This window comes from Athene noctua, chromosome 2 (genome assembly GCF_965140245.1).
Source record: "Athene noctua chromosome 2, bAthNoc1.hap1.1, whole genome shotgun sequence".
In the NCBI taxonomy this organism is placed as follows: Eukaryota; Metazoa; Chordata; class Aves; order Strigiformes; family Strigidae; genus Athene; species Athene noctua.
This window is the reverse complement of record NC_134038.1, coordinates 79,826,417-79,852,979: the sequence shown is the minus strand read 5'-3', so window position 1 is coordinate 79,852,979 and position 26,563 is coordinate 79,826,417. Positions and strand designations below refer to the sequence as shown.

The following is a 26,563-nucleotide window of genomic DNA, read 5'->3' as shown; positions in this document are numbered from 1 at the left end:
TTTATGTTTTAGACATATACTATATTACTGTGCTCAGTGGTGCCAAGAACCCCATGTCCCATTTACCTGATTTAAAAGCTTATCGTAACCATTATCACTTTCATCTACAGCAAAGTTCAGCCAGCTGGCTTTTGTTATGCATAGTTACTACAGAGGAGAAATAATAAAATAATATTCTTTAAATGCTGGTTTCTTTTCCTTTTTCCCAATTTCTTCTGAATGACATCACATGGAATGAATTTGCACTCCAGAAACTGCAACATTGCAGCCCTTGTCTGTCTCCATATCTACTGTTCTTATCATAAAATATATTCTGGCTTTTGCTGTTCAGGGCACCTGTCTATAATATAAATAGATGCTAGCTTTTAAAGTGATCACTTCAGATGTGGTAAGTAGAAGCTGTATGCAGAGGTTAAGTATGGTCTGCAGACAGTGAGTGTGCTTACCTTTTTCTAATGCTTTATTTCATGGAATTTGTTTTTACTCTTTAGGGAGGAATGCTGTTCTTTAAGGTGTGATCTAACTATTTTTTAAGGAGGGTTTGTCAAAAGAGGAGGGTCACCATGATCTGAAAATCCTAAGTCTTATCCCAGTTTCTGAAGTATTTGAAATATTTCAAAGGCTATGGGCTTCCAGAACTTTGTCTTCACTTTCCAGGTACGATGGCAGGATAAGCATCCATGCCATAGCACTGAAAGGAGGGAGAAGCTCTGCTTCAATAAATTCCTTTCAGCTATCAGTACAAGGAGCATGAATGTGAACTTTATGAAAATTCTAGAGAAGGGTTCAGGGAAAGGAATATATGCCTAGTAGATGGCTTGTTTTGAAGTGGGCTGTGCTGGGAAGACTTGCACATCCAGCAGGTGTCCAAACATCTCAAATTTGGCAATACCCAATAGATTTTAAAATGACAAAGTCACAGTTTTTATGTTGTTTACATTTTTTTCCAACTTCTGAAGCTAACGGTGGAATGAAAAAGAGGATGGCATACTTAATCTTCCATCCTTTTGCACACTGGCAACTGCAATTTATGCAGCCTTGGATGGACCCCCTAGTCACGGCAAATTGCACAGAACCCATCCATGGAGAGGTTCACTGGTATGACAGCCTTTAGAGCTCTTAGAGGATTTTCTTAGAAGTAAACTATTCATCAATTCCACTTTCAAACAAAAAAAATGTTCATATGAGCACATGCTGCTTCGCTTTGAGATAAAGACAAGGGCATGCCAGTGGTGTCATGACCAGCTGCCAAGTGGGAGATGCCTACAGGCTTCTCCAATACAATCAGCTGCTGGGTTTATCCTGCGGCCACATGGTACAGGCAGCACAGCATAGGCCTGTGCCTCTCTCAGGTCAACTCTTACGAGAATCTTTAGCTCCTCAATGTACAATAGTCTTCCGATTAGGACCACTACAGGTACCAAAACCAGATGTACAGTTGTCCTCATTTTTCCTTCTGAACAAGTTGACAATCAAAAGAGAAATTATAACAGCATTTTCATGGTTTTAGACTGAATAGTTCTTATGGTAATAACAAATAAATACTCAGAACTCTTGAACATGTTTTGTAATACGTATTTTGTAATATAAATTCTGTTGCAGTGATTGCATCATTAGATTTTTGCATTGGAAATGTTGATGCAAAGCAAGTGCCCTGCAGACTTGGGCTGTAAAAATGTAACCAGGTGTGCTAGGAGTAAAGTCAATTCATCATCTAATTTCTCTGCAACCCTAAAAAAATAGTGCAGATTTCCAAATCAAGTGGTTGCCTAGCATCATAAATGCATTTCCCCTCTTTTGAGTTTGCAGCCACATGCTTCTGTTACCCCTTTGCATCTATTATAACCTCAGATGCCTTGCTTGCTGTAGTGGATTCCTCACTTTCTTCATGCTCTCCCATGTGTCTTTACAGTGGTCAGTGTACATCCGCGCTGCTGTCCGCAAAGAAAAAGGATTGCCAATCCTGGTGGAACTGCTTCGAATAGACAATGACCGGGTGGTATGTGCAGTCGCTACAGCTTTACGGAACATGGCCTTAGATGTCAGAAATAAGGAGTTAATAGGTATGTTTTTTCCAAACAATCTATATATCCTGTGGGTTTCGGGTTTTTTCCAGTTTGAAGCAGAATGAGCACAATGAAAACAATTATTTCTAGGACAATTTCTTTAATTTTTTCTTTACTGTGTCATATTCAGAATTTATGTGACAGCTTAGTGCTATATTGCAAGGAATTGTTAGATTAATTAAACATCATGCAGTGTTTCATGGTCTGTCATGCCGTAATCTCCCATAAGAAAAGCAATGGCTTTGTTCTGCTTTAGCACTTCATTCCTAGGCTGGCAGTTAGCATTTGCATCTTCCAGATCAAGGATCTAAGCAGAGCAGCCACTCCTGATCCTCATACTATCTATTGCAAGTAACTTTGGGGTCATGAAGTGAGAGCTCACGAAGATTTTAAGATGCTTCCAGGAATTTACTGGGCAGATTAGTAGCTCCAGCAAGAGAACTGGATCCTTGATTCACAAACACATATACAGTTAAGGAAGAGGACAGTAATTTACATAAATCATTGTTGCACCTGAATTCTGATAGTATGGTAAGCATACGCCTTGGAGTTTAGGGGTTTTTTTTGTTTGTTTAGGTTTTCATTGGGTTTTTTTAGCTGAAATTCATGCAAATGCTGTGGATCACTGAACTTTTATTTTCATGTTCTGTCCTTGAAAAATAATCCCTTCCTTGATTTTGAACTTTTCAGCAGTCATGACAAAATTATTTCTACTTCTGTACATTAAGAGCATATTTTTAATTCATTTTTGCTAACTTCTTAATTTGTTATCATTACAGAATAATTCTCCGCCTGTGGTTTTAATTACAGAATTCAAAACATAGATACTTCAATAGTAATGTTTTATTATTTGTATCCAGTGCTACCTCAGGGTTAGTGCTTTGTTACAGCAGTGCTCTGCAAGTTAAAACAAGGCAATCACTCCTATCATGTATTGTACGAACTATAGAGACTTCAGTGACAAAATGCTGTAAAGCAAATAGAGGTAGGGGTTAGTGAATAGTGTAAACCTGCTGTGATTGCACAGGGATTGAACTCAAGACTGAAGCTTTACCTGTAAGACCAGCCTGCTCATTCAGCTTTTACTTGTATTATAGTTGGTAAAATTGGCATGAAATTAGATCTGTTCTATCTATTGTGTTCAGTTTTCAGGAAGCAGGATGCTGCATGTGTGTTCTTTGTGGGTTTTTTGTTGTTTTCTAGGAATTTTCAAGTAGAAATTACTACTGAAGCAAGTATGTCAGGCCATCTAATCTAGTTTTCTAACAGACCTTTTGTTTTTTCTCTCATGATCCCACCTCCACCTTCAGTCTACAGCATGACATAGTCTCTACTATTTAACATCTTTCTTTATTTATGGGACTTCTTCTACAGGCTTCGCAAACCATATTCATACTGAGTTATCTTCTGTCATCTCTTATCCCTACTTACTGACATCACAAGAAACTCTACAGTTGAATTTACAGAGTATAAACATGGTTCGTAATGCCATGAATTAGACTAGATATGATTGTCTTTTCTGTGCTCTGATTATTGTTTTTTAATGGAAAGTTTTATTTACTTCCCAAATCTGCAAAATTAATTTAAGAAAGCAAGGCTGCATGTGGAATTCAACTGTCTTAATATCATGCGGCAGTCAAAATACTGGGTAAATTATGGATAATAAGCTTGCACAACCCTTTAATATTTTATTAGATTCTTGAAGAACATGTGATATAAACAAAGATGAACTTTAAAAAGGTGGAAGAAATATCTTGAAAATAATTACCTAATATATTTATGTAGCCAACTTGTAATGGCTGTACAGCACTGCTTAGATTTAAGTTATTCGTGGGATGATTCTGAGGAATTGCACTTCATGACTGAAATACAAATTTGCTGCAATTTAAAAAAAGTCTGAACATGCTAATATGACAGGGCAGTTATGACTATAATTCCTGAACCGTTTCAGCTGTGATCTTTATATGTTCGTGTCTTTGACTTTCATCATTAAACTTAAAAGAAACTGTAATAATGGTCATTATTTCTCTTGTCCTGAATATCTTCTAGCACATAGGGCATATCATAGAGCTAATTTTCAGAAATGCTGAACACCTGGAGTGGTCAAGGATTTCAACTCATATTGTAGGTGTTCCATTTTTGTGAATATTGCAGTTCCACATATTGTACAATGACTTAGCTGTTGTTATGGAAAGAAGGACTCAAAAGGGGCTTCTTCAGGTTAGTCACTCAAACATCTTTCTGCCTAAGCAGAATCAACATCCTGTTTATCTTTCCTCCTTGTAGTTTTGGTTTGTGCATCATATCCTTGTGGTGACAAACTCTATCTCATGAACTGGAATTTCCCCCCTAAGATAACCTTTTTTAAAGGCGAATTTTCCCACTGTATATATAGTAGAACTACATAAATAGAGTTGAGTTGGTTGGGTTTCTTTAATGCATCTATAAAGCTTTCTTTTTAGTGGTGCTGTGGTCTATTCCTGGCTGACAAATTTTTACTGAAATGTGCCAAAGAATGAAATATTTCTTGCTGCTGCTGCCAAGCAGCCCATAAATCAGTGTTGAGCTTGCTAAAATCCAGACTCACCTGTACAGAACCACAAAACAAACAGAAAGACGCTGTTTTTAAATGGCCAGAAGTTTTATTCTAGACTTCATTGACTTGACCAATCTATTTTGTTTTTCACACAGATCTATCAAGTGTGTTGTTATATTGCTAAAGGTTAGTGCCAGGCTTCTCTTATAATTTATCTGAGCCATCCCCATAACGACACTTACTTTATTTATAGCAAGGTCTTCTTCCTGGGTTTCATTCCATGCATGCTCCCTCTTTTTCTCCTTCTCTATTGCTTTTGCATTGTGTGATGTGTGCCTAGTGGACATACTCATCTTTCTTCTTCCCAAAATTAAACTATGCTCAGACGTGGCCTACTTAGTACTGGCACTAGGTAATCCAGCACCCAGTTTTCCCTCCTTGGGCATACTGTCCAGGTGCATTCCTGCTAACGGTCAGACCACATTCATTTTCCACTTGCCTTTCAGGACCCTCGTCTGCATGAAATAGTACCCACTCTATGTTTCTTCCCAAGAGTGCACCCCATGGGAAGGTTTATTGCCCTTTTCTCTCTCCCAGCAGTGCCATAGCTGAGGGAAGAGGAGCCGTTGGTCTTGAAAAGACCCACTGCTGATATTGACTGGTTTGTTCTTCTTTGGTTTCATCAGTCTAGGCAGCACAGTTTCCCTGTGTCCCTCTGGTACTCCAGCATATTCCTGCTTCTTTTCATGTGCTCTGAAAGCATTTTGGCAGGCTCGTTGTCCTTCCTCAAAACAGGTTCTGTCTCTGCTAAACTTCTCCACAGGGCTGTTAGCCTCTCCCCCCATCCCTTGAGTTGGCTAAAAATCACTTTTGTCCCAGAGGTCCTCCAAGAGCTTGGTTGATGACCTCTGTGCACTTATGTCATCCCCATGTTCCTTCCTGGTTTCTTTATCTTTCCCTCTCTCTTTCAGAAAAGAGGGAAGGAGAGGCAAGTAAAATAACAAACCCACCCTTCTGTGTCCCTCAACACCATATAGTTGCCTTAATTTGAGGATATGCCATTATTCTCCCTCCCCCAGGAATGTTATTTTTAACTTGAGGATTACCTGCAGACTTGCTGCTCCTGGCAGTGCCTTGGCAGGAGCCCGTCAGGCCAGCACCTCGCACAAGAGCTGTCCCACCATCTTCCTTACAGTGAATGCACCTACAGACTTCTATTTTCTAAAGCCATGCTTTGTGGAAATGCTATCCAAAAATTGCTAACTTAGAATTAAGGTTTTTCTCTTTAAACAGAGAACTTGGATCAGCTGGACAGGACAGAAATGCTTGAAAAGAAATCTGTGTCCTGTAAACAGCATCTTTGCAGGATACATTTTTTCCTTGCAGTCTGCTACAGCAACCTTCAGTGGATTTCTGATTCAAACACCTTCCACACAGTCCTCTGGGCTTCTAGGAAACTTTCTGTGGATCATCTGAGCCTGCACTGTAGACCTGTGTCTTCCTTTAGACAAACTCTCTTTTCCTCCCTGGAGTCTCCCAGCCAGCACCAGTGCAGCAGCCTCTCTTCTTGCCATTCCCTCTCCCCACTCTGCATGTGAGAAGGCTTTCTGAACCAAGATTCCCTATTCAACCCTGGGGAACAAGCCAGCTTCATCTTTCTTTTATCTGAAACACAGCCAGCAGTTTTCCTCTCTGCTGCCATCCATGACCCCTTTAACAAAAGAGAATATGCACAGTTAATTGAAAACTATGTGAGTTGTTATTCTACCTACACAAGCAGGTACGGGCTGTCCCTGTCTGAAATTTTTAAAGGATGAATCTCTGTCCCCAGAATTTGCATATGCGTTTTTCTTGTATATGCATGGCATTTACCTTTGATTTTAAATTACAGTTATTGTGGCATTTTAAAGTGCAGTAGGTGGCCTTTCAAAAGAGTTAAGCTGATTATTTAAGCTGCTGCAGATGAGAAATTTGTTACTGTTCATGTACAATACAGGATTTGCCCTCTTGAATTACAATTTGAAAGTACTGCATTCCATACTGTTTAGTGATAAGTCCACAGGGTATGTGTTTCAGAGTGAATGCAGAGCTGCAGGTAAAATTTATAAAATTTCAATGCAGTTTTGTGCTTTAGGTCTTTCTGTCGGTTTTCTCTTATCCTGACAGTGGTTTCTAATGCTATTCAGGGTCGATGTTGATTGAGAGAAGTATTGTACTAGTAATTCAAGAGCACCATTCTTTGTCTTGGCCTCTTGGCCTGTATTTTTGTGGTTAAATAAATTAAAAGGTTTTAGAGACTGGAAGTATTTTGATCACTCATCCCTGAAAAAAAAAGAAAGGGAGGGCAGTTCTACCCAAAGGTTTTTGTTGACTTCTTGCCCTGTGTAGAAGATATGTCTTTATGTATCTCTTCCCTTAAAATGTTTAAAGAATCCATGTGTTCAGGCTCTAGATTCTAGGGAGTTTGATGGAATAAATAGAAGTGTTGCAATACTTAAAACATCCTTTTTATGGCTATCGCTGTAAAAGCATGGTTCAGATAAGTGAAGTTAAGTACAGATAAGTACAATTTCTGCCACCTTCACAAGGTTTTGAATCAAGTCCTGAAACAGGGCCTGTAGCAAGAGTAATTTCTTAATAATTGTTCCCGAGTTGGGGGCTACAAGGTGTCAGTACTGAATCTTTCTCATTTCTCAGTTCACTACTCATCTGTTGGTAGTGCAGTTATAAGGCACACAAAAAATTCAAGGATATCAGTTAAGTTGTTAGTTAATGTGTGTTGGAACCTGCTTAATCTTGTCAGGTATCTAAAAGTTTGTTGTCTATTATAAGATACCTGTATTAGACTACCTTATAGTTGACTGAGAGAGACTCCCAGAAGATGATTTATTTTATCTAACATGCGATAAAATGGATCTCTCCCTTTATTACTGTCTCACCATTGTTAAGTGATGAAAAAATTCTAGGGAATGTGTAAATTGCCACTGAGTATATGCCACCAATATGGATCTATTTGGGTGCCTGAAATAACTGGTGTTTGTTTCAACAAAGTTTTATTGCTAAACTTGAGAAAGTTTGATTGAAATATATTTCGGGAGTTCACAACTCTAATGAATTGTTAGACTTGCAGAATAATTCAGGTTGGAAGGAACCTCAGGAAGTCATCTTGTCCAGCCTTGCACTCAAATCAGGGCCAGGTATGTTATTTCAAAGTGTGATAGTGATTCACATTTGGAAAGATTTGGTTTCAGCTGTTAGGCTGAAAACATATCAGGGACAAGTATTTGCATTCTCACAGCAGAACGTGACTCTTCTAGAGCATAAATAGCTTCATGGGGTTCTCCTATCTTAGAACATGGCCAGATTTTAGGACCATAATTTTGTTTCAGTATTAGAAATAAATCCAAGTGAAAACAGTGTTCAGTGTTGTAGTTAGAAGAACAGCAGCTTTAGGAAATTCTCTAAGTCCTATAAGAAAACTATAAATCCTAGTAATGTACATTGATAGAGAATATGGGGATGGATTGGGAGATGATTAAATCAAATATGCAGCTTTCATCCCACTTAGAGAGTCTACATGCAGTTTTCTCTCCTTTTTAAATGTGAGCACTTCTGAATTTTTCACATATACATCTACAACGATCTGAGAGACACTGAATTTTTTTTATTGAATTTTTAATTGACTTATAAAGTATCTTAGTCACTGAAATGTTGAGATAAATTTGCAAGGCACAAGATGCCAGAAAGCATTAATCAGGAATCATAGACATTTGTTCAGAAGAAGGTGAAGACAGAATATGTGCTGCAATTTGTTTGATTTTTGTCAGTTTTTATTGCACTTCATTTGTTGTGTTTAATAGTTGAGCTATGTAAAACCTCTATTACAATAAACAGATACCTGAATAAGAAGAGGCTGTCATCAAGAAGTTGATTTAGGAAATGGAGGATATGGTCATGAATTAATGGCTGGTACTTCTTACCCTGTATCAGTGAAGAGAAAGATGTTAGTTAAGGTGGTAGATGCATAATTAAACTTTGATGGTTTATGACACCTATATGGCGAAGTCCAGACTCCCTGGTTTCTAGTGTAGTATACATGTTAGCCAAGAATTCAAACTGATAAAATTTAAATTTTAAATATTTTTTCCATTGCAGTGTAAAAGCCTTGTGTCAAGGAGATTTTGGCTTTTCATGTGCCTTCAGCCATTTGTGCGTTGCCTTTTGCTCCAGTTTATCTCAAATATATTTCTGACAAGCAGACCTGGTAGTTATAGAGGTTAGGGAAGGTTTCCTTCCTCAGTCATTTCTTATTCTCAAGTGAAGGGATCTAGAGTGAAAAAGAGGGTTAGTAAAACTAGAGTCTTATTTTTAGTATCAAAGTCAAGATCAAGCATTTTCAAGACTAGATTAAGACCTTTACATCTGTATCTCCCTGTTGCCTAAGTATGGCTGTCTGAATTTGGAGGCATTCTTCTCTGCCATGAACCATCTGAAAAACGAATGGTGCTTCAGCTAGTTGGATAGGCTTCTGCTGTGGACAGTAGAATGAAAATGGCACTTCTAGGAGTTCATCCCACTTACCTCTATCACCTAAAGTCTTGGATCTTATGGTGGAATGGGTCCTGTGTGAGAACCTAGAGAAGTAGCCTCCATGTAGACTCATTGAGTAGACTCAATGGCTGACTTTTGGGTGAGTGAAGATAAGCAGTAGTTTCCCTTCAGAAGTTGATCTGATAATGCAGAATAAGTACTGTCCTGCTCCCCTTTAAACTTTAGAGTTTGCAAGGGAAATTAGTGAAAAAGCAGTACAATTTTTCATTGTCACTCAAAACAACAGAAATAACTGTATACAGGCTCAGATCTAGGATAATGAAGAATACCACTTTCACAGATCTGTTTTTCATTGTAATGCCAAGTCAAAGAATCACACAGCATTTCATCTCCATAAAATAAGATCAAGATGCCTCACAAATACTAACCACAACCCAGCCGTAGGTCAGCTATTCCTCATAGTAGAATAACCTGTGGAAAAATGCCTGAAAAATGCCTGGATTTCTGTTTTAAATGCCAGTCTCAAGAGAGTCATCATCAATATTGCACAATGACAGCTTATCTAGATGATAGAAATAATTTTAACTGATGCTGTATAATGTTTTAAAGTTTATAAATCTTAAAGCCTTTATTATAGGTTTTATAAATGTGTATACACATTCAGTATTACTTATGATTAAATTCTGAGCGCAAGTCATAAAAGTTGCAAAATGTTGTGGAGGTGGTCCAGGAAAGCCTAGATTCAGAGTGACTGCCAATAACACCACCAAAACCAACAAGCAGCCAACGGATGTGCCTTTTTACTTGTTTGATGTGCATTTCACACATAAGAAAGTACCCCAACCTGCACCTTACATTTTGTTTGAGATAAACAATTTCTGTTTGGTTCTGTTCTTATGTACAAGGTAGAAAGCAATTAAACTGTAACTGTATCCACTTTTCTCACTCAGAAGATTGACATTTCAAACAATTCAATATTAATTTTCATCTCTGTTTCTCAGTATGTTCATGCTGAGAAGTGCTACTTATCTTTTGAAAATTCGGAGTTCTGATCTAAAAGTGCATATAATTCAGTCGCATATTCAATAAAACATACAAAGGTAGAAATGCAAATATCACAAACTGCCAAAGTAATTTTAAAAGTACTTTTAAATCCATGAGGAATTATCCTAAATCTGCAAAGTGGTTTTGAAAAATCCAAGTTTTTTGACAGCCTCACATTAACAAATAAGTGTATCAAAACTGATGTTTCCGGCCTGTTCTGTATGAGCTTCAGTTCATGGAACAGTGAGCTAGTTTTATTCTATGTAAGATGCAGAATAATCATTTCTCCTGAAATCCTTATCAATTTAAGCATTTTTCAATGATAGAAATTGCACACGTGGCATTTTTTACTAAAAGCACTTTTCTTTGAAGAAACTAGAACTCCTATTTCTGACACGCTGGTGAAAGAGTAGAATAGAGCAAGTGAATTAGTATTTGACAGAGGAAAGTAACATCCTTTTCCTCTCACACATGAAGACCCTGGGAATGGGGCTGGGGCACTGGAGTTGCAAAGTATGTTGGAGATGCAGCTAAGAAATGGGAAAAAGGATGAATGTGTGTTGATTAAATTTAAACTATCTATAGATTGCTTCCAGTCATATTAATAGTAGTTTTCTCTGTGCATCTACATCCTTCCACGCTCTAAATTAGTGCAGTTGTTCTTGCAAAATCTCATACACTCCTAATTCTTGAGTTAGATGTTGACAGATGAACTGGCGGTACACTACATCCCTCTCCCTACATGTGGCTTTTGAGACAGACTTCGATTTCAGTGTCCCCAAACTTGTCTTCTGCATGTTTCAGAGCAGTGCTTGCTTAAAAAGGAAGAATGTTAAAGACAAAACCCAAACGTCCTTCACAAATGTGACACTGGTAAAAAAACTCAGATTGCAGGGACCTAAAAGATTTCTATGCCTCTGCGCAGGAGGCATATGCAGACGTGATGTAGGCTGACACAGAAGTGAAGTACCTGTGGATATGCAACACAGATGTTTGTCATCATCCATTAGATAAATATTCGCACCATAAAATGTCTCATTTTCCCGGGATAAAAATAAGACAAAGGTAAAAGATATCAAGAGAGTCGGTGTTCAAAGAATGCAAGATTAGGAAACAGTACAAATGTCTGGATTCTTACAACTGGACTTCTAACTAATTCTCAATGCAGTTAAATTGAATTTAGGTTTTGTTTCCATTCCTGACTATCAGGTGCTTACACAGCATTGCTGGTTGTTAACAGTATACATAGCAGTTGCCTCAGTATACACAGAAGGTGACTGCATTTCTTTGTTGGGTTATATGCATTCTGTGCCAAAATATCAGTGATCCTAGTGTTAGTTTGTCTTTGAGAGTTATCAAAAGGGAACTCAGTCTCATACTTGTTGGTTTCTGCATTGCATCTTCAGATGATGCTGTTTTCTTACAGAATAATTGATCTTCATGAAGTACTTTGGTATAGGATGTGCTTGCTTGTAAAAACTAAGTCATATGCTAGTTGTTTCCATCACTTATTATTCATTTATTCAGTGTTAAAGGCTCTTGTTTCAGGTAACATTATTACAACTTCAAGTATCCTTTTGATTACAGAAAGCAGAATGGTCTTTTGCTGCAGCCTTTACAAATGAATTCTTGCGTTTCCTCATGAATATTGTACCTCTACATGCATGTAGTATCTCTAAAAAGGCACTGTCAGGGACTGGCTGGACACACTGTCACTATGTGTTAGCTTTCTGCTCATTTCTGGGAGTCTTGTTTTGGATACTGGTTGAATAGGTCTCGGACTAAATTAGCTGGCACCCCTACTTAACAGGCAAATTTTAAAAAATCCAAATGTGCTGTTTCATGCTTATAATTGCTGGGATTGAATAGCATCAGTTTTGAAATATGCAATTGCAAAATATTAAAACGGTAGCAAATTCTCATCATTTGAGATAAGTAAGGAAATAATCAATTTGCTGAGGGGCTTTATTATCATAATTCCATAAGGTAAGACTGTGATTCTGGTACTTAATATCTCGATGGGCTCAATTAAACAAAAATAAAAAATGTAGTTTTCCTCCCAAGGAAAGCATAGAGAATCCTTAGAATCAGCTTCAAAGCCCCATTGATCTCTCTATGGCATCTCTATGAAGTTATTTGAAATCGAGTATTACTGATACAATCTTTAATATTATGTTTTTCATTTTCCTTTTGCTTCCTCTTGTGGCTGCATTATGCAAGAGATTGTGTGAACATGAAAAAGATACAATGACTACCCCCTAGAGTTAGCAATTTTATATATGTATAATGTATAATACTTTATAATGATAGATCAGAGTTCAGGAATTGATCTAAGAAAGCATTTACATGCATTACTGCTTAAACCCATGCTTTTTTGTATAGAAATGTAATATGCGTAGTGCAAATTGAAAGATCAGGTTAAGACAAAAGAATACAGCACTTTGTTAAAACTCGTAGTTGAAGGCATTTCTTTTTTGAATAGATAGTATTTTAGATATGATTCCTCCTCTACTCCAGAATGAAGATTTGGAACAAACTTAATCAAGAACCACCTCCAAAGAGAATGTTTTGAGAATTTTCAATAGATTTGGAGCCCTGTCCTGCAGAAAGAAATGGAAATAAAATTTACTTTGTTCCTGGTAGTTTGTAAACCCGGATGAACATGCAAGGAAGGAATCACTCATAAAGTTCCAAAGTTCCTTGTCTTTGTGGGCAGTCTTAAGTGTTAAGTGATGGCTAACAGTCTGGGATACATATACTATAAATTCATGTCAGTACTAGAGGATCTTGTGCCAGTTTACCTCATTTTAGTCCACGTAAACCCAGAAAATTAGGTTGAGAAAATGCATTTTAAAAATCCCTCACTTTCTCAGTTTGTAGAGAAGGCTTCAGTATGCCAGTGCATCACAAAACAGAATTTGGTCTTACTGAATCCATTGGGCTTGGAAGGAACCTCTTAGAGGTCAACTAGTCCAACCTCTTGCTCAAGGGAGGTCCAGTAGGAGCAGGTTGCTCAGGACCTTGTCCAGTTGATGATGGGATGGAAATTCTTCAACCTGCCTGGGCAACCTGTTGCTTTGTTTGACCACCCTCATAGTAAAAATTATTTTCCTTTTTATCAGTTGGAAATTCTGGTGTTCCAATTTCTGTCTTTTGCTTCTTTTTCTTAGACAGTGGAACTCTTAAGATGAGCCTGACTCCATCTTCTCTTCACCATCCCATTAAGTAGTTGTAGACAACAGTAAGATATCTCTTTAACCTTCTCTTGAGGCCCAGAAAATGCAGTTCCTGTATGCCATATGTTCCAGCCCCTCAGCTGTCTTTGTGGTGCTCCACTGGACTTGTTGAAATATTGCAATGTCTTTCTGATACCAGGGAGACCAAAACTGGTTGTGATACTCTAGATGCAGCCTAGAGGCAGAATCCTTTGAGTCTAGAGGAAGATTTATTTCTGTGATTGGTTGACTAGACTCTATCTCATACAGGCCAGGATGTGGTTGGCCACCTCTGCTGCAAGGGCACACTGTGGACTCAAGCTCAACTTGTCCACCAGCACTCCTAGGTTTTTTGGAGTTTTTTTAAAAACCTGCTTTCCAACTAGTTGACCCATGGCCTGTGCTGGTGCAGAGGTTTATTTAATCATGAGTACAGGACTTCACATTTGCCTTTGTTGAACTTTGAGGCTCCAGTCCAGCTGTCCATGTGAATAGCTGTCCTGCCCTCCAGCATATTGACTGCTCCTCCCAACATCACAGTTGCCAGTCTTTCTGAGAATGCTTTCTATCCTATCATTCAGATTGTTAATTAAGACATTAAACAGTATTGCCCCCAGTATCACCACCTGTGGGGTACCACTAGTAACCATCTGCCAGTTGGATTTTGTACTGTCAATCATCACCTTTTGAGCCCAGCAGCCCAGGCAGTTTTTCACTCACCATATCATCTACTTATCTGGTCAAAATCTCAGCAAGGATGCTATAGGGATTAAGTGGGTAAGATGACATGTTTGCTATTTCAAGCCATGCAGAGTAAACTCTGTAATTCTTAAATTAGAAGAGGATAAACACAATTTAAATGTGTTAACCTCAGTGACATCATTGAATATACTTAAGTTACTTCAGGACAAGTTTCACCAAATTTTAAATGACAGTTTCAGTCTGACAATGTATAAGGACCAGGGTCAAATCAAGGTCATAACAGGATAATAGCCACTAAATTCACTTAGACACAGAAGTTTGCTTTATTCACTGGGTAAGGAATTATAATAATAGCTCAAAATGTTGTGTTTTTAGTAAGGCACTGTACTTGCAGATTTTAAAAGGGAAATACTGTGGAATGTCTCTAACTTTGTCTTTGAAATTGGTTACTTTTAATCAGTGGAAGTAAATGTAGTTTACCTAGTGTTCAGTAGTGATGCCTATTATTAAACTAATATTAGTAATCACATGTAGACTAATAGATTCTGATCTAATCTGATATAAAATTTGATTATATAGCAATAACATTAATTTTAAATTATTGCAGATCATGGGAAAAATTGGAAAAATTGTAATCACAGACTCTCTTATGGCATTTTCATTCTCTCCTTTATTGTACCTTTCTTCAAATTCCCTCTGTATATCATCTGCAAAACTATCCCCATATTAAATTGACATGTAGTGTCTCTATATATATATATGAATATATACATCAAAATACATATGTGTGTGTTTGTATGTATGTAAGTTTTAATCTGACCTTTTACCTGCACCAAAGAAGAAGAGAATCTGTGTTGGGGAGTACACATACATAGTGAAAGGTACTCCATTTAGTTAAAAAACACATGTTACAGCATACAGTTGCAACTGCCAGAATAAAAACTTTTAGCTGTCAGCTTAATCTTATTCTCATAAAGCTAAAAGGAGTTTTTCCATCAAATTCCTGAGAAGCAGGATTCTACAGCCGCATCATTAAGGTAGAGTGAGTAGGCTGCATAGGTGCTAATCATCATAAAAATGTCAAACAATGGTAAGGTCTACTTTAAATCAGTTAGTTAAGTAAGAGAGCAGGGAAAGTGAAACTACAACTGGGTTTTACTATGTTAAATAATATGTGGATGAAATTTTTAGGTGCTTGATGATGAATTAAGAACTGAATTTGTATTTTCAGTTATGTCATGGCTCTAAGCAGACCATTTTAAAGAGACATAGTTTATTCTGAAAAATGTAGTTGGAATTCACTTTGGTCCTTGGAAAATGTTGCACCTTCCCAACTACTGTGTATTTAATACAAATAAATTCATGTTAAACATATTATACAAAACAGTTCCCTTTTTTTTAATAGGGCAATTTCTATTTTCACTCTGTAAGTTCTCAGTTGACTTGAGTTAACACGTTTAGGAAGTTACAGTTCCTCACCTAAGACATGGTAACTCACCCTGAGGCAGTCAGTGGCAGAAGATATTCCTGCTCCTGGGCTCCCTCTGGCCTCTTATTAACTCATCACATCCACAGTCAAACCACTTGTGTGAGTCAGCACTGCCTGACTAACCGGTCAAAATGAGCTTGGTGACTAAAAAATTAATCTTTCTTTTTACAGACAAACTTTTCTTAAACAGAATAATCTCAAACAAGTCATGTGAGTAGCTGACCTGAGGGGTGGAAAGCTCTGACTTGGCCCAGTAGTGCTTGTGATGTTCAAATTGTGGTCATTATGTGAAAAAATTTTCACACTTGCATACTGGATGTCTGCCCGCACCCTGAAAGTTGTTTTATTTTGTTAGAATCCAGCCACCGTGAGTCCTACCATAGTATTATTGCACCATTGTAAACTGTTACATTACTACAAACCCTCCTTCCCTCTTCCCTACCCCCAAAAAACCAACCCAACACATTTATAATTCCTTCATGTCTTTACTAGAAAATTAGAATAACAAAACAGATAAGCTGCATTCCTCAGCCAGACGAAAGCAGGCTTATTTGGAATAAGATGATATCAGATAGGCTGGCAAGCCAGCGTGTATAATTTCCCTATATAGGTATTAAATCTTCAGCAGTTAAAGGTGTTACCCTCTGTTTTACAATACTGTACTGCAATGTCTAAGTCAAGCCCCAATAAAAGGGCAGGTCTCCTTCTCTCTCATGAGACCCTAACATTCTGAGATACCGAGTACATCAAGAGCAAAGCCTTTGAGACAGGGGTTCTGAGGATGGATTTTTGTGCATTATCCACTGTAGTTTAATCCATTCTTCTGCCTTGGGATTGAATATGTATATGCCTTACACCAGAGAGCTCAGCATCTTCCTATGGAGACTGAAATTCATCTCATTCACTTGTAGCCCTGTTTAAGCATCTTTCATTCACTGGGACTTTTCTGATAAGCTATCCTCAGCTTACAGAAACTTCAAAGCTGAGGCAAAGTTATTAAAAAGAGAAAGAAAAAAGAAGTGCACCTTTAGTTCACTGAACAAACAAGACAAAAATTGATGTAAGAGTCAGAGAATAGCTCTGTTGTAACCATTTCCACATTCTTATGGAAATCAAATGTTGTCTCTTTCATTACCCTTTCTAGTCTAAAATCTACTTAAAACTTAAAAGATTAGTAACTATTAGCCTGGCAGTGTTAATAAGACGCTGCAATTAGGAGCCCTGTGGCTAAAGATTTCTTGTAGAGTTGCCACTGAAGTAAACAAAGTAAGAAAATGTAATGGTTTGGAAAGCAAACCTAACAAAATCACATCTAGAAGTTGGAAGAGGTCATTTCTTCTATAGGTTAGTTCAGTTATTCCTGGGGAGGAAAACCATTAAGTCTTGGATGGCTTCTTGAGTTGGTCATTGTCCTATCTTGCCTTGGTTTCCGTAACTGTGAATGAATAATCATATGTGTCTTTGTCATTGTCGGGGACAATTAATGTGCAGAAAATGCCTAAATATCATCAGATAAAAGGCATTATAAAAAGTGCATCATTATTACAAAATTGATGGAAGTACTTTCAGAAGCTGTGGTACTCATTTGAAAGTTTGGATGAGTGAGCTTTATTACCAGTCCTGGGGCACAGCCTAGGTTAGATTGCAGAGGGATCCCAGGGGAAAGCTTGCAAGGTGAGCTGTTCACACACTAATCTTTCTGGAAGGAGTATTACTCTTGAGTATTGGCCCTTCAGTGTGTGCATAACTCTTGCAGGATAGGTGAGTCAGAGCAGGCACTTACTCTGTCTGGCAATGGCAGCAGCTGACCCAGAAGCCAGAACTGCCATGTCAACTGAAGGCTGCGAATAAAGAAAAAGAATATTCCCTTGATTATGAAGAGGAGTGGAAGGATAGAAGGTATCTCAGCTTTCTGCTTCTTCTGATGCTGAAAGAAAGGGAGCAAACAACAGGGAGAGTAAGAAAAGAAGGATGGTGGTCAAATGAACTTGGGGAATTGTTTGGTTTGAAAATGTAAGGAAAACAGAGACCTGAATCTGGTGACTTAGGTTGCTGAATCTGGCATTTCTCTCATCTCGCTTCGTTTCTTGGACCTCTTTTATTCCTTTCTTCCAAATACCTGGAAGTTAAGTGGTTCATTCCTTTTGCAAGATGATGTTAACTTACCTTCTAACCAGAGTATTGCACTCGTTCACAAGCTAAAAGCGTACTTCATCTAAGAAATATATTTACAGAGCCCCTGAACCAGAGAGACCTCAAGTGAAGGTCTCAAATCATTATGAGCATGAAAAAGGTGAAGAGTATTACTGAAAGCAGATGTCATACTTTGATCACAGGAGGTCTGAAAATAAGATGTCTGCACAGGTTCCTGCCAGCCATCATTCTGATCCCATTAAGCCAATATATTTCCAGAATCAACTGAATTTCACTGATTATTCTAAGGGGAAACCAGATAAATCAGTGGATAGGCCTGTTGGTGAAAAGCACCATGAGCCAACCCCTCAAGTTACAAGTCCTCCTCCTACTCCTTCAATACACTATACATACAGTCAATTAATAGTCCTGCCTCTCCCAACACATCACAAGCCTTCACTTTCTGAAGTTAACTCTGTGTCTGACCCTTCTCCACCTCTGAATAAGCCAGCAATTTTCAGATCCTCTAGAGAGGACACTGCAGTCCACTTTTTATCCTCAGAAAAGCTTCTCTGACAAAGGCCCCATTAAAGAAACTTAACAGATTCAGAAAATAGTCTTTCCTTCTTACAAATGCTTTACAATAAAACCTTACACTAGTGCTGCAAGGCCCTTTGAGCTCAAGTTTGAAAGTCTAAACCCGAACTTAGTCTCTTCACAAATGAACTCAATGTAAATCAGAGTTGCCATCAAGATCTCTGTATTTTCATCAACCAGTTTTGAAAACACACAGTTTATTGCATCCCCCTGAATTCAACAGTGGAATGGATACCTTCAGTGTACAGATTTGACAAGCCTAAATATCAACCAAATAATGTTGATGCTTTGCCTAAAGTCATTCCTGTAAGCCATTCAGCACTCAAAGATGAGAAGGAAGGTGATGGACACACTGTTGCAGCCACAGCAAGAGGTGTATTTAACAGCAGTGGTGGTGCATTGAGCGCCATAGAGACTGGAGTTCATATTTTCATACCACAAGGAGCCATTCCAGAAGGAGTAGAGCAAGAAACCTATTTCAAAGTCTGCAGAGACAACAGTATACTTCCACCTTTGGACAAAGAGAAAGGTGAAACACTTCTTACCCCCTTGGTAATGTGTGGACCTCATGGACTAAAATTCCTGAAGCCAGTGGAGCTGTACCTGCCCTATTGTGATCCCAAAACCTGGCAGAACAAGTCTCTACTTGGGGATCCAAACGATCTTGTTGGAGCAAACTGTCTCAGTCCTAACTGACCACTTATACATATTAAGTTTACTGACTGAGTAAATAATGGGAAACTGAGATGGACCTTACATATAAACTGAACCACTCTACTTCAAGGCCGGAAAGAGAAGCTTGCAAGTGTAAATTCAGTAACCACAAAAAATACCAGCTGAACCATTTCTTTAAAATCTTCTGATTTTGGACACTTGACTCATGATCTTCTTTGTTCCAGTTCTTTAAGTAGGCCATATGAAGACCTCATCCTAAACATGCAATGGGGCCATATGTTCAGGTACCCTGATTTTTCTGTCTTGTCTTGATGATCTTCAGCCTCCAGTAGAAGACTCCTCTGCCATATATCTAGTCATCCATGGAGACAATCAGTAAGAATGATGCCACTGCAGTATAGTACCACAAAAAAGACAGCATTGCACGTTGTTTGCAGATTGAAGAGGTATAGTTAAGAGTACTTGAATATATTATTTAAGCCAAGATAGCAGTCGGTTTGGTCTGTCTTCCTAGCTATTCTTGTGTCTTTCATTTGGACTTAATTCTAGTTGGTCCGTATCTTTCCTGAAGTTCGGCATTCTGACTAGCTGTGGTATTCCTCCATAAGCTTTGCACAGAGGAACATATTATCTATATGTTGTCTCGTTTTCAGCTGAAGTAGAGTTAATTTTCTTCCTAGTAGCTGGTACAGTGCTGTCTTTTGGATTTAGTGTGAGAACAGTATTGATAATATTGTTACTGCTGAGCAGTGCTGATACCAGTGCTTCTCACCCTACACCACCTGCGAGTAGGATGAGAGTGCACAAGAAGCTGGCCAGGACAGCTGGCCAGGACAGCTGACCCCAACTGACCAAAGGGATATTTCATACTATAGAATGTCGTGCTCAATATATAAACTGTGGGGAGTTGACTGAGGCATGGATTACTGCTTGGGGACTGTCTGGGCATCGGTCAGCAGGAGGTGAGCAATTGCATTGTGCGTCACTTGTCTTTTCTTGGGTTTTAGTTCTCTCTTTATTATATTCCTTTTCATTACTATTATTATTATTATTATTATTATATTTTATTTCATTATTAAACCATTATTATCTCAACCCATGAGTTCTACTTCTTTTTATCTGATTCTCCCCTCCATCCCACTGGGAGGGAGAAGGAGTGAGCAAGTGGCTGTGTGGTGCTTAGCTGCTGTCTGGGGTTAAACCACAACAATGTTCTGCCAGGAATAATTGTTAATAAACTCCTGTATAGTTGTCTTTCTCACAGCAGCCCATCTTGTAACACATGCCTATCTCATGACCCTCTCGAGCTTCCTGATCCTCTTCTGCAGAATTATTACTCAGTAGGTTGTTCTTTATTCTGTATTTCTGCAGATAGTCATCTACCTGTTTATAATATTATCCATTTGCCTTTAATGAATTCCATCTTCTTAAATAAAGATAACTGAATTCTGAACCAGTCCTCAAACATTTTTCAGCCCCTGTCCTCTCTTTCATCATCCATACCAGGGACTGCAACACTGGATGGATGTAGACCCAGGATAGAAGATTGTCTATAGAACTTACTTCATACATTTTCTACAGAATTTATTTGCTACGTGCTTCTATTTCAATGACGAACCATTGGTAACTGTTCTGAGTAACACCATCCAAACACTTTTCATCCTATTTGCAGCAGTTCCTGTTAGCTTTCTCATGAGAATGTTATGTGATGCTACTCTTCTATGTTTTACTTAAGTGAGATCCACAAGCTTTCCTCCATGAGACCTTCTGCCACAGGATATTTTCTTTTAACCACAGAATGCACAAATATGCCATATTTTACTGCTACATTTACGTTTTAGTAAGTGTAAAGTACCAGTAGGTTATCAAAAAAACCACCCTCTTTCCACCTTATAAGGGACCCCATGTCACTGCTGTCATGATTTTGAATAGCCTGCTCTTCATTTCTGAGTTTCTTCTGTATTATTCTTTATTCCAGCACGCTGCATGTCTCCAAGAATAAAGACTAACATATTGAGAGTAAACTGCAGCTGCTCTAGCACTGTATTCCTTCCAGGGACATTCTCTTACAGCCACTTTTCTTCCAAATTGCAAAACGTATGAAAAGCAGCATCAAGTTTCAACTGCCATGACAAAAGAAAAGAAGCATAGGTTTTTCAGAAAGCTAAAACACAGATTAATTTAGAATCTTGATGTCCTAGTGGTTAGTGTTGAAGAAAGATTTGGGGTTTAAAGGTATCTGCAGCTGTGTAATATTATGTGCGTATACCAATACACAGAAACCATCTTAATTTCCATTCCTGTTCTGTCAATAACTATATATTTTCTGCCCTGTATTAGCTAATCTTTCCACTTGCATACTCTTGCTGCTTTCATATCCCAGAATATATTCATAGCAGAAAGAATGCAGTCCACTGTGGTCTTTATGTAGGCAAAATTTTCTTTAAAATTGTACTGGGAGAAGACACTAAACATGCATGTGCACACATGAGAGACACATTCATCATATTTAAATATTTATTTAATTATTAATAGTAGCCCTTTTAGCAGGAGAGCAGCAAAAGGAATATATGTGCCATTCAGTGTATTATGTCAACTATAGCAGATATAATACATGTAAATTTTAAACACTCTTCTCCTACTGATAGGCAGTTGTCTCTTCTGATGTTTTTCGATTGTGCTGGTTTTGCATTTGCTTTCGGAAGGAAGGTTGGACTAGAAAGATGTCCTTTCCAATATTCTGATTTCTATATGTAATTATGAAATACACTTGATACTAATACAAACATTTTTCCATGTGTATCTAAACCCAAATACTTCCATGAATTATAAGGAGACCTGACTCAGTCTCTGAAAGGAAAAATAATTCCAGGACAAAGAGAACTTGAATAGAAATGACAGATTTATCTACTTTAATTTGTTTTCAGAAGAGGATTTCATAGCTAAGAAGTGAGACAGGTTCCCAGATAGTCTCCAGGATGTTTACTTTTAATATTTGAAATAAATATGTACTGAGGAGATACTTCAGACATTTTCAAAGATAAGGATATGCATGTCAATAAATCTGGAAGCTAAGAAATATCCAGTAGAATATCATATAATTGGTAAGAGTGTGCTTTATATTAATGATTTTTCAGTATGGGTTGCCTGCTATAAATTTCATACATGACTGCAAATATTTTTGTATTGCTGATTATATTAGATAAGGAGTTCATGTTTAAAGGAACGCATAGCTGCATGATATTGCTGTTAACTGCATCTCACTCAAAAGCTGATACGACAGTACTAATATTCTCTCTTCCTTCCCTCATTTTTTTCACAAAAGTTTCATTTATCTGAGTGGAACTTTTTTGAAGAATAGGGCTATGATATTTAAGATCCATTGAGTTTAGCGATGCCATTTAAATTGAGTATTTAGCATAATTGTCAAAGGGAAAACCAGTGCCATTTGCTAGTGCATTGCATCAGATCCATCACGATCCTCCAGCTGCTTTACACTGGATTTGATTCATAGGCAGGAATTTTAATTGGGTGTTTTTGCTAAGTCAAATAAGCTAGGAACCAGCTTGTGCTGCAAAAACACCATGGCTAACAAAAGCAAAATCTTTAATTTTCTCACATAGTGAAGACTAATGTTTGCTTGAGACAGTGATAAATGAAGCCTTACCTCACTGCTCCTGCTCAGCTTTATGAGAGCAAGATCATGCCAAAAAACTGTGGTTTCTTTTTTGACAAATATGAATATTTCTTGTGGCAATTTATTTTCTTCTTTTACCAGAATTTTTATTATTTTTATTTGTTATGGGGTCGGACTTTGTGATATTGGGGTCAGGGGTTAGAATTTGGGATTGGAGTAGGGGGTGGGGGCAGAGGTAGGAGTTAGGAGTCAGACTTAGGGTTAGTGGTCAGGGTTAGTGTAAAGGCTTAACAGTGCTGGCCTACTGCCCTGGCCAGTCAGCTTCCATCTCACAAACGCCTGCCTGCTGCCCTGGCCAGTCAGCTTCTGCCATCACAGCTATCCTCACAGCTGACACCTCTGTCTCTGCCTCAGTGGCCCAGCTCTCTCCCTGGGCCTCTGCCCACCTCCCAGGCACAGGCTCCTGAGAGCTGGAGTCAGAAGAGGGGCTGAACGTGCAGGGCCAAGAAGGAAGGCTTGGGCTTAGGTTTTGAGCATCTGCGCAGGGTTAGGGTGAGAAGGTTGAACTCACCTCAGGCACAGGAATTAGGGCTTGAAGTTAGAGGAGGGCTTTGGGTGAGGGTTGGAGTTTCTACAAAGGATTTGTGGTGAGCAGATACGGTATAGGTGGGGGTCTGAGTCAGGAGTAGCCATGAGGGCTAGGGTTGGGGCTAGGGACAGCACTTTAAGGCTAACGACCAGAGCAAGGGTTTAGGGTGGGGATAAGATAAAGAGTTAAGGTTTTAGTCGTTGGCTTTGTGGGCTTGGTGTTAGGGATTAGAGGAGGGTGCTGGGGTAAGGGTTAGGGGCCACTTGCTTAGGGTTAATGGCCAGAGTTAGGGTAAGGGCTTAAAAAATCTGGTCTCACATTCATTGTACTAGCTACATTCACTTTAATTGCCGAGAAAAATCTAAAACCATGAGTCGTCAGCGGCGTGCTTCAGAAACAAAATGGGCAAACAGCCTCGTGGGCTGCATTAGGAGTGTTACCGGCAGGTCGATGGAGGTGATTGTTCTGCTTTACTCAGCACTGGTGAGGCCATACCTGAAGTACTGGCTCCAGTTCTGGGCTCCTCAGTTACAAGAGAGACATGAACATACTGGAGAAAGTCTAGTGAAGGGCCTCAAGGATGGTAATGGGACTGGAGCATCTCCTGTGAGGAGAGGCTGAGAGAGCAGGGACTGTTCAGCCTAGAGAAGAGGACGCTCAGGGGGATCTTATCTGTGTGTTTAAATGCCTGGTGACGGAGTGTAAAGAGTGCAGAGCCAGACTCTTTTTGGTGATGTCCAGTGTCAGGATAAGGGGTCACAGGCAGACATTGAAATACAGAAAATTTTATCCAAATGTAAGAAAATACCAAGCTTGACCCTACTTTGAGCAGGGTCTGGATGGACTAGATGATCTCTAGAAGATCCTGACAACCTCAAGTGTTCTACGATATATAAGGAAATTATTTGCATCAATTTTTGTTTCATTTTTGCTACCAGAAGTATCAAGGTCCATGGTCAAGCATGACTAAGCTGTGTACCTCATTCGTGCATTTGCACCTCAGTTTTACACGTTTAGCCCTTTGGGCAACAGGAGCAGAGGTGGGCTAATCTTTCTAACATAGGGAACTTAGTGTTTTAATTAATCAGTGAATGACCCTGTTAGTTTATGGCTGTCCTTGAATTTTATTCAAGATACAGGCTCTGAATTTCCTTTTCTTCTCAAAATCCTGACAAGTCCTCTGCAACCCTAAGAAAGATAAAAGACTTGTAGTCCAAGTTTACAGATTTTGCCGCATAAGGCAGTAATTCACCTCCGTGTACCATAAGAATGCACAGTGGTGGTGTTTAGAGTTCACCTGCTGCTTGGTAGATCTAATGTGCAACATGAGGAAAATAAATTGCCTCATTACTTACTCCTCTCAGGAGAAAAGTTACAGGATCTCTTAGATTGTGTGCTACTCAGGGTGCTCTTAAAGTGATATGTTTTATACATTATTTGGATTCCATAACTCAGGATTCTTCTAGCAAATAATCAGAGTGCTAATTTTAATTAGAGGAAAATGCTTCTATTAGCTTGAGTATGTGCAAAGTCATATATTTGTGTGCAAAATTTTTCAAGGTGACACTGACAACAACAGTTGCTTTGACAAAGGAAACAATACTCTGCAAATTTATTTTATCATTTGCAGTGGAGCAGTCCTTCAGGAAATAGTTTACCTTTGGTAATATGGTCCTCTGAGTCTCCTGTGGTTAGGAGGTCAGCATTGTATCTGACCTCTTGCCTGTTCATCTGACTGAGAGCATTTATTTTTCTGCTTTGCTTTTTGTTAAGTGAAGTCTATTCTAGCACTTTAAACCTGATCTCCCATCCTTCCCCTGCAATGCAGAGTGTAGTTTATATTCTGCCATGTCGCAGGGAAGTAGCAAGGCTGCTGAGTACATGTAAAGTTTTCACTCTGACTCCACCCTAGTCTTTCAGAACACTCTGATCATTTAGAATAAGGCACACGAAGCCAGGGAAACAGCTGCTTTCAGACAGATCCTTCTTTTCCCCAAGTCTGGAGAGGCTTGCCCAATTCTCCCCCTTTCTTTGGTAGTAGCAGAGATCAGCCAGTGTTGCAGAGGTCTGAGAAAGATGAACTTGAAGGATCTAAGAGGTTATAGGCTTTGCCTTAATCAGATCTCTGTCCAACCTGATGTCCAAGAAGGAGATCCCCAAGGAGGAGATCAAGTAACGTATCAAGTCTAACACGTGGACTCTCCGACTCTTGCCATGTGGGTAATCACATCCCCACGTAGGGGTAAGAGAAGGAAATTCAGTGAGTGCACAGTCCTGAGAATCCTCCCTCTATGTCTTACTCAGATGTAGGTGAGCAGCTAGCTGTGACTTAGGTTAAAAAAGCAGTAATTTAGTGAGCTCAAATGGATGTCTGGAGGCAAGGTTTCTTTGAGGGCCACTAGATAAAAGACTTGATCATCTACTAGCCTGAAGATGCCACGTGGAGCTGTTACCTCGAAAGGAACAGCAGTAGCACAGCCCAAAACCAAGTCACATTGTGAACCTGTTGACTCCCACTATTTGAGGAACCACAGACAGAACTGTACTGTAGAAGGTCTGTACTTTGATGGAGGTGTTGGGATTCATTTGTCACAATTTAACAGAATTAATGATGAGCTGTACAACTAAGAAGAGCTGAGGAGGTTTTTTATGAGACATGTAAAAACTAGTCTTGTAATCAAAACAAAAAAATAATATACATTAGTTAAGGAAGGTTATTGGATGCATTTTTGTCCTTCCCATGAGAACACAGTTTATTTTCACTCTGCACTATATCCTTGCTTACACACCTACTGTATTCAGGCCTTAAATCGTAATAGCTTCAGGTGAATTAAAATATAAAGCAATATAATTTGCTCTTTTCCAGTGACTGTGTTGCTAAGAACACAAAACATTCTGTTGAGAACGAGAATTAAACTGAGTCAGAACATTAACATTATCTACAAAATGAATTGTTCTATAAAAAATACCTAGTAAAACTGACTGTCTGTCCACTTTCTGCATGACCAGTGTGAGAGACCCCATTTCTAATAAACGTACCTATAGCTTCATTGCTACAGCAGACCTTTTATGGTCTGTGCTAGTTACACTAATGCATTAGCAGTTCAACAGATGGACACCATGTCTTCATGAGGTCTTTGCTAACAATTCGTGCAGGAAAAAAAGCAAATACTGTATTATAGTCTTACCCTTTTATGGATAAATTTTATTTGAAGTTTTTTAAAATGTTTTTTAAACAGCATTTTTTTCTGTTGATATTCTTCTACTTATTCTTTTTCTTTCCCCTTCTCTCTTCTCCCAGACATTGACATCTGTGAAGTTAGTGTGTG

General features: G+C 38.6%; 1 protein-coding gene across 13 annotated transcripts in view; it reads left to right on the top strand.

Moving 5' to 3' along the window:
• CTNND2 (catenin delta 2) overlaps positions 1 to 26,563 on the top strand; it is a 689,312-nt gene that overhangs the window by 610,878 nt on the left and 51,871 nt on the right. For all 13 annotated transcript variants that reach the window (XM_074899519.1, XM_074899518.1, XM_074899522.1 and 10 more), the window contains one exon: positions 1,913 to 2,063. In XM_074899519.1, the coding sequence (XP_074755620.1) occupies positions 1,913 to 2,063 (151 nt within the window). The remainder of the gene's footprint in view (positions 1 to 1,912; positions 2,064 to 26,563) is intronic.